Source organism: Buceros rhinoceros, unplaced genomic scaffold, assembly GCF_000710305.1.
Source record: "Buceros rhinoceros silvestris isolate BGI_N320 unplaced genomic scaffold, ASM71030v1 scaffold2243, whole genome shotgun sequence".
Lineage (NCBI taxonomy): Eukaryota > Metazoa > Chordata > Aves > Bucerotiformes > Bucerotidae > Buceros > Buceros rhinoceros.
This window is the reverse complement of record NW_010402825.1, coordinates 1,204-9,795: the sequence shown is the minus strand read 5'-3', so window position 1 is coordinate 9,795 and position 8,592 is coordinate 1,204. Positions and strand designations below refer to the sequence as shown.

Below are 8,592 nucleotides of genomic sequence, written 5' to 3'. Positions count from 1 at the left end.
CATCCGTGTGCCGCCGGAGGTCCCGCGCCCTGCCACTGTTACAGTGGTCGGCTCAGAGGTCACTCGGTTGTCTGTCAAACCACGTGCTGCTTCTGAAGCAGCACGTGCACCACTGGAACTGCAGCCAGTGGCACCTTCTCTCTGGGCTGGGGTCCCACCAACAGTCTGTTCGTAAAGCCAATACCACTGATGAGCTACTTCAAAGAGGACTTCTGGGTACACACCACCTCCTTTGGCTGCCTCTTCCACTGCCATACAGGCTTTTTCCAGCATCAAATTGTCCTGGGAGCAGTGAAAGGAAAGCAGAAGTGAAGAATGGAAAACCAGAAACACAAGAAGGCAAAACTATAGGAGAAAAGTATGAGATACTCCAAAATGACTGACATTATGGGGAGCGGACAGATCACAACTATGCGGCATCATAACCAGAGTTATCTACGAAACATAAGAAATCCACTGAACTGGGATTAAGGCTGTCCAGTGGTATAGAGTAGCCAATTCCACAACTAACAGCACTTCCCTCATGCTAGAAATCAGCTTGCTCTAGCAAGTCCCCACGTGATGCTTACCTGTTCCTTACACTGCACCAGAGCCCTCTGGATCTCATTTGGGTTCAGGGCATGGGCATGGGGCAGGCAGCTGAGTGCCAGTTCAGCAGCTGCCCGCACCATGTTGGAGTCTCTAGCCCGTGAAGCTCTGTCTGCCAATGATGCCACCTCTGGAGGAGTCAGATGTCCATCCCAACACTCCACCAAGATGTTCAACGCTGCGCTACCAATCTCCATGGCCTGCCCTGAGAGGAAGAGAAAAGACTCTCACACCACTGTATGCCTCACGCAGTCGCAGTCAGCTTTCCCTCAAAGGAGGGTGCGTTCCTCACTTCCTTCAGGAGCTGCAACAGAGCCCAGTTGCTCCCCTTAGGTGTCAAGTCAAATTTAGACTCTTCCTCCCAAAACGCAGGACAGGCCAGAGCCCTCCATAAGCAAGCAGTGAGTAAGGATACCATTGTGAGGGTACCATTATCAAAGTTAAAATAAAGACACATTTGAGGCTGTGAGAGGAACTTGCTATAGCTGATTTTAACACCCATGAACCACGGTCTGAACTGTTGCTCTACTTCCATCACATCAGGAAAACATGAATTTTCAAGGGTGTGTTTTTCAGGCTCTAGAAGCCATGTGGATAGAAAGCAGGTAGTAGGTCTGGCTTTCAAACATAAGGAGGAGGAAAGTGAAATGCTGAACACAGCCAAAGAGCATGTTCAGACCTGACAAATGTCTGTCTCTTCAGCAGATATCTGAAGGAGAAGTTAAGACCAGTCTGTGTGAGAACTGGTCTATGGCTTTGAAGACAGAAGCATGTTGCAGTACAAACAACAAACAGGTCACAAGAACTTTCCAGGCCAAAGCAAGCACCACTGTGTAAATTACAGGCGCTCAGCCTCTACTGCCAGCTGTGTCAGCTGCTTACTTGGCTGCCACAGTACATCAGTAACACCATTTTTGGGAATAAGTTTGCCTCCTTCCCCTCTGCCCTGCCCAGAAGTAAGCTTCCTGATAAAGATTTGCTGTAACCTGTGATCCAGGAGACATGTGACGAGTAAGTTCGAGAGAGCCAGTTGGGAGACACAAAGTTGTGTAGCCCTAGTGCATACAGTCCAATCTCGAAGGCGCAGAGATGAAGGTTGCGGTGTGGTCCCTGGTGCCCACCACTAGAGGAAGGGTGGGTGAAGATGGAGGTACTGCTGTTTCCACCTGCTTTGATAAGAACTGTCTTGGCCAATTCAAAGTAGAAGTGCGCAGCTGCCTCTGAGGGCTGGTTTGGGACATGAGGAGCATGGCTCTCCAGCCGCCTCCCTTTGTATCTAGAAGGAAAAGACAGAGGAACCATTTAGACGGCAACAAGGTCACTACCTGGAGTGCAGAGTTTCATCCTCTAGGGTCCAGAGGAACCAAAGCAAACTCCTCTAAGGAAGTACTTCCTGATGCACACACGCTAGCTCCCTGACACAAGGCCCAGAGGCTGCCTCTGTGCAGTGGTATTATACATTACCTGCCAACTTCCACAGTCTTTGCACGGGCTCCCCCACTGGCTCTCCTACTGCCACTGGAAGAGGAAGATCCCAGCGAATCGCTTGAAGAACTGCTGATGCTGTCACTGTCCTGGCCTCTGCCCCAGGATGTTGTTGCCCATCCCCCACGTAGGGGACGACGACTGAGCGTTGGAGAACTGTCAGAGGTTGTTTCAGGAGCACTGCTGTCAATACTAGCCATGCCTACAACACCAGAACCAACACAGTAACGTTACCAGGGTCGTAAGTAGTAACTTATGACCAAGTAACATAAGTCAACTCCTACCCACATCACCTACAGTTCCAACTAAGATCAGTTGTGTCAGTGACAGTCAGACTTAGAGCTGCCAGGCATCCAACTTTACCAATTGAGAGAGATTAACATAGACAGTTTGGCCACAGATATCAGTGCTGTTTTGCAGTTCTCAGATTATAAAGCACAAGAGTCCAAGAACAATGCATCTTTATTTTCCCCATCATACCATCCCAGCCCCTCACTCCATCTACCAAGCTTTGTGGCAACAAAGAAGCAAATACAGATACAAAGTCAAATTCCACAGATAGTATGAGCATGAACAAAACCCTGCTGATTTGTGCTGCACAATTTACACAAAGGTTCCTTGCATCCTCAGCCTCTAATTTAAACCCTTCCCAAGAGAAATGTAGAGAGGCAACAGCTCCTCTGAACGTGTTTCTGGACCCAGGAGCACAGTACTCCACTCCCAGAGTTTGGCAATCATTCAGCTCCAGGTATCTAATCCATCACCCAGAACTCATCTGGTGTGAGAAAGGTATGGTAACTCGCCATACAGAAGGGGGAAGGAAATCTGTGGAGCAAAACCTATTTCTCCATGCCAAACTCAGGGATAATCAACTGCTTCTGTGGTACAGGAAAGGCTGACAAGTGGAATGAAAGAGCAAGGGAATTGCCGAAACTCCAGCAGCTGCCTAGCACAGCACTAGATGCTGTATAAACTAGTCTTTTCCTACCTGTGTGTTTCTTCTTCTGCCTGACAGGCGAACCCCAGCATCTCCCATTGTATCCACCTCGGTTCCCAAGGGCCAGACGACTGGGGACCTTTCCCTCTTGTTTCAAAACAGTGGCCTCTGCAGGTGGCTCACAGGGGGACCTCTGAGAGCTCTCTGAGTAAACAGGACAGTGACAAGGAAAATATGATTTGTTTCTGTCTCTGAAACCAGATGTGGCTACTTAAAAGACATAAACATCAAAAGATGCAGGATTTTTATAAAAGGAGTGATATTTATTAGCAGGATTATCTCCGTTTTCTTTCAGTATTAGGTATATCATCTGACACCAGGCCAAGAACATTTATTCTTAACTATTCCAGATTTGGAAAATTTGCTGCATTTATGGAAAAATTTTAGAATAAAAATGCTCCAGCAACGCTACCCTTACTGCAGTCATCCTCAGCTAGTATTATCTCTTAGTTTCCACCAAATAGTGCTGTAGGTGATGTCTGCCACCAAAGGGAGGAACAGCTTGAAGAAAACCACATCTATCTCTAATGCCCTTCAGCAATCTTGGTTATTTACCTTGTATGAAGGTACCTGACTCAGCATGTAACCTTTTGAAATCTTGCACCTCTGTGATACAAACCTAAAAGATGGAGCCACAGCAGTTTTATGTTAACTGGTTATACAAGTGGCTCAAGATAGGAAAATCTGAAAATTAACTGAATTTCTACAACAAGAATGCATACAGAAATGGATCCATACAAGCAGATAATGAGAGACCGACACTCTAGTAATCACCAAGCAGCCAGGCAGTAATATAATGGCTCTCACTACTTCCCAAAACAGACAACAATGTATAGTTCCAGTTTGGCACTGATAACAGAAGGGTTTCAGCATAGCCCTTACAAAGCACCCCTTACCCTGTGCACTCTTCTCCACGAAGTTCTCAGGACTGCTCTGGACTGCAGTGCTTACAGCAGCTTGCTGAGTGACAGAAGTCCCTGGAAGCTGCTGGATAGCTGCAGTGGACTGGGCAGCATGTTTGGAAGGAGATTTTTGATTTGCTACTGTAGGCTTGCTGGATGAGTAGAAGGAACTCAGAGTTTGTGGTTTGTGCGTTTGAGACTCTCTGTCCAGGAGTTTGTCTAAAATCTTTAACAGCATGAAAAATTAAAAAAGAAGAGCTTAGCAGCAACTTAGCAAAAAGGTAAGAGAACAGGCATTACACTAAGACATTTATCCATTTGCTAGAGAAAAAGAGAAAATGCTTATTGTCTAGAAAGTAGGCATCATCTCTCTGCACTGAAGATCAGCAATGCACAGTTGAGAGCCACATGATCTGTATTATTGAGGAAGCAAAGATTCATTCGTACTCAGTAATATCCCCATCTTCTCTTAAAATAGCCAATGGCTTTACTTGAAAAGCATCCAATGCTCACAATAAATAAGTAATTCTGGTACACCAAAGACAGAATGGAAGACTCTATATTTAGTTCTACCAGTCATTAGATGTTCTTAAGTACCAGCATTCTGTGCCCACCATTCAAAAAACCCTGTCATACCAGTACTGAGAAACTGGTAAAGCCACTAGAGGAACTGCCTTCTACCAGCCAACAATAACACTTTCCTGTCCTTATTTATTATGTAATTGGGGAACAATGCATGACCACATTTTATGGGCTTGTCCGTTTCTACTGTTCATTCTCCACACAGAATGAACACTACGAGGGTAACAGAGCATTTATTTGCAGATGACTGATATCACAGTGTCCCTGTTATTCCCTGGAGAAGCGTATAGCAAAAAGTGCTTCTCCTTTAGGAGACAGAAAGGCACTAATATTCTTGCTGCAGAGAAGTGTCTCTGAATATAAAAGATTCATAAAAACCTTTCTGAAGCTTCAACAGTCTTCAATATTTTTTTTCCTCCTTTGGGTTGGAGGGGCAGAGTTTTACTCTCTCTCTTGCATGGGAAATTAAGGCACAGGTGGACTATACTAATATACCAAAGAGGTGAGAGGTTGAGAAACAAAAGCTTTGCTAGATATACTTGTCCTGCCAGCCAACATCCCTGCAGCAAACCAGAATCAATCCCAGACTGCAAACAATGGGACAAAGGACTTGTTCTAGCAGGTAACCAAAAGTTTTAAAAGCAGTGAGAACACATCTCCCGAGTGGATCTTAAGGACTCTATGAAGAGTGCCTCTTCCAGGGCAACGCATGCTGTGCAATCAGATTTTGCTTCAGCAGAAGAATGTACGTACCACAGCATAGCTTGTATGTCATCAGTACGTGACACAACAACTTATGCTCACTTTCAAAACTGTCAGACCCATCAAAACCCAAACGTGGGTTTTGCATCTCCCTCTCCCCTTTTAAAGGGAAACTCACTCACCTTCTTCAGCTTCGACTGATCATCCTTGTAAGTAATCATTAGGGCTAGTGCCAGATCCCCTTTCTCCCTTCGGGTGCCTTCACACAACAGAGGATGTTCTGCTTCACTGACAGTTGTTTTCATGCCTGCAGGCCAGAAAAGAGGCAATGAAGAGACAAGTGAGCCCATGGGACTTACATGACATCCTGAGCACTATCTATACCTCAGACTATTGTATTCACCTCATTGTCACAGGCAAAAGATGATTATTTTCCCCTTATTTTTTTGTTAACTTCAGAAATAGTTCATGAATAAACAGGAGCTGCTCTCCCCAGAACACTAAGCTTGCTACAACTGTCAGAACAACCAGATCCTAATATGCCATGGAAAAAAGAGTCCAGGCAAGCCCACAACTCCACCTTGAAAGAAACTTTTCCAGTCTCTGCAGATGCTACAAGCCAGTATTCCTACACCATAAAGAACTCATCTTCCTTCTTTCAGAGACAAAGCGACAGCGGGCAGGGCTTGTTTATTCCACTGTATTCCTTTTTGCATGCTGTTTTAAAACAGCCATACAGTATTGTCAACATTACATATCTAATCACTGCTTTGCTGCTGAAGCTGATAAATAAGGCAAGAATCCAGTGTTATGCTAAGATCCTGAATTATATTATAATGCTCGAGAGTACTTCTGCTAGTCTTTCACTGTCATTGTCTAACCTCTTCTGAAATGATTGCCTTTTATTCACTGAAACTGTCCATCTCCATTAAAGCATCTCCCAATACATGTTCCACAACAAAAGAACAAGAAGGAAGCTAAAATATGTTAAATAGTAACATTCAGTTCCTGTCCCATATCCTCCTTCCATTTTTCACAGATTTGCAAAGGGACCTTGACTCTGGCATGTAGAATCCTTCTGCATCTGGTTCTGACACACTGTGCAAACACTTTCATTTTTGCACCAAACTGGAATGAACTACCGAACCTCATAATTCAGAATGAGGCAGGATGCAGAACACTGATGAAGAAAGACTTTTCTTGTAAAAGATTCTCACCAAGAGCAGCAACAGCTGCCTCAAAACCAAGCTCTTCGTCTCCAGGCATTTCATTATTCCAATTACGGCTTGGGGGTCTAGAACCTGTAGGAGAAACCACTGAAAGAAGACAATAGAATTAATTAGTGTTCAGCTTTCAAAACTAGAACCTCAAGGTAAATACCATTTCTGAAAGCTTTCTGAATTTTCAGAGCTTCCTGGGATCCTATTCCTCCTAGCCTTGAACCAGTTTCAAGACCACAACACTGTCTTATGTTTTTTCCCCCTTTCTAAACTCAGAAGCCTCCAAACTAGGCAGGTATATTGCTGAGTTAGTCAACTCATCCCAGGTTGTTGTGTTCTCCCTTAAATACTAGATTTATATTAGTTTCTTCTGAATATAACCAGCATAAGAGTAGAAAAGTCAGTCGTTTGTAACTTTTACAAACACACTGAGTGCTGAAGTGTGGTAAGTTTCCAGTTGCTTTCAAATGTAATCAGAGAGACAGTTCCATTGGGACACAAAGTACCTCTAAAGCAACATGGAGGGGAGTGCAAACAACAGTGTGTGACGAATCAAGCTTAGGTTGTTTCTATACAGAAGACATTTTCTCTTTGAAAACCCCTCAAGACCTGGCACCTCAGAACACACCCTTTGCATGCTCAAGCCAATGCAGACAGTACCTGGAGTGCACAGGACGTCAAATATAAAGCTAGCCAACATCAGAGGCAGGACAGGACGGTAATCACACAGTGTCCCTTCTCGTAGTTCTTCAGCTCTTCCTCGAATAGTATTCATCTCATTAGTGCCCAAGGGAATCTTCTTCAAGAGGCCTGCAATCTCAGACTCCTGATAGGCCAGCTTCACCTGGTAGTATCCACAAGGAAACAGAAGAAGCTGTCATCAGCGCAGGCCCTGTGAGCAGCAGACCATTTTCCCCTGTACATAAAGTACAGCAATAGTTTTTACTGGATCATTAAATTATAGCAACTCTTAGCACCCCAGCCATCATTACCATTCTCTCTTAGATTTCCAAATCTAATACAAGTCTTGTCTCATATTTATACATAAATTTTTTTACTCAAACTATCACTCTTTAGCTGCATATAGAAAACAAAAATGTATCAGCTTTCCTAAGAACATCAGAAGAAGTGTTTGACTGGCTAAGACAGTGGAAAACGTGATCACTCCTAACTGTAGGAAGAAAGGATGCTATATTAAGTCATCAATGTTGCTTATGGATACTGCCTTTTTGAGAAGTTTCATACCTCCAGAGCCTTTGTAGAGGCAGGTGGTCTCTGCAGCTCCAGAGCAAACATTCCTATTTGGAAGGCCAGGTTGTGGTACTCCAGACGCTCACCCAGCACAGTCAGCAAGAAAGCAGCTTTAGACAAGGTGTTGGTTGCCATCCACGTCTGCTTGCTGGTTGATACCTTGTTCTTTTTGCCCTGTTTGAGGAGGAATTTGTAACAGGACACTTTCCCAAACATCCTAGTTGATTCTATGCTTTTCCTCCTACCCTTTGCAATAATTAGTGGACAGGAGAAAGAACAGAACACATTTACATTTTATTTCCTTTGCTGAGGAATCACGAATCCCAGTGGTTACTGATGAACGTAATTACTGCCCCTATCTCACCCCAGCATGACACAGTGGAAGAGCTGGCCTGTCGGTAAGACATATGTCCACTATTGGACTGATGCTGCGCAGGTAGATGCTGCATGCCTGTCTCTTCCAAGGGACAACAAACACTGCTTAGTGCCACCGCAAGTGATTTGCCGGAAGTTAATGCTTATTTCTTTTCTCTCCCACCTTCTATCCTGAAACAGTAAAACTTCTAACATTTCCAGTGGTGCACATTATGAAATAGGAGACTAAGGTTTTGGAAAGAATCACCAGAAACAGGTTTGCTTGCACAGAGCTGCACAAAAATTAAGTCTTCTAAGTGGCAGGTGTCTCTAAAACAAAACATCCTGAGAAGATGAAGTTAAATAGGGCGTTTTGTTCCATTAATTTAAAATAGATCCCTAAAGGAGCTGCAGCTTATAACAGACAAACCAAGCTTCCTTCTAAAGCATAGGGAAAAGTGAAAAAGCTTTTAATTAAACTCGAGTTTCTGAATACTCCAACTCCTGCTGA

At 44.2% G+C, this 8,592-nt stretch overlaps 1 protein-coding gene across 1 annotated transcript in view; it reads right to left on the bottom strand.

Moving 5' to 3' along the window:
* ZSWIM8 (zinc finger, SWIM-type containing 8) overlaps window positions 1-8,592 on the bottom strand; it is a gene marked incomplete at its 5' end in the record, with an annotated part of 18,328 nt that overhangs the window by 9,286 nt on the left and 450 nt on the right. Inside the window, 10 exons of the mRNA XM_010132752.1 lie at window positions 12-282; window positions 570-793; window positions 1,575-1,864; window positions 2,053-2,275; window positions 3,062-3,214; window positions 3,967-4,198; window positions 5,439-5,563; window positions 6,474-6,572; window positions 7,137-7,320; window positions 7,722-7,901. Coding sequence (XP_010131054.1) covers window positions 12-282; window positions 570-793; window positions 1,575-1,864; window positions 2,053-2,275; window positions 3,062-3,214; window positions 3,967-4,198; window positions 5,439-5,563; window positions 6,474-6,572; window positions 7,137-7,320; window positions 7,722-7,901 — 1,981 coding nt within the window. The remainder of the gene's footprint in view (window positions 1-11; window positions 283-569; window positions 794-1,574; window positions 1,865-2,052; window positions 2,276-3,061; window positions 3,215-3,966; window positions 4,199-5,438; window positions 5,564-6,473; window positions 6,573-7,136; window positions 7,321-7,721; window positions 7,902-8,592) is intronic.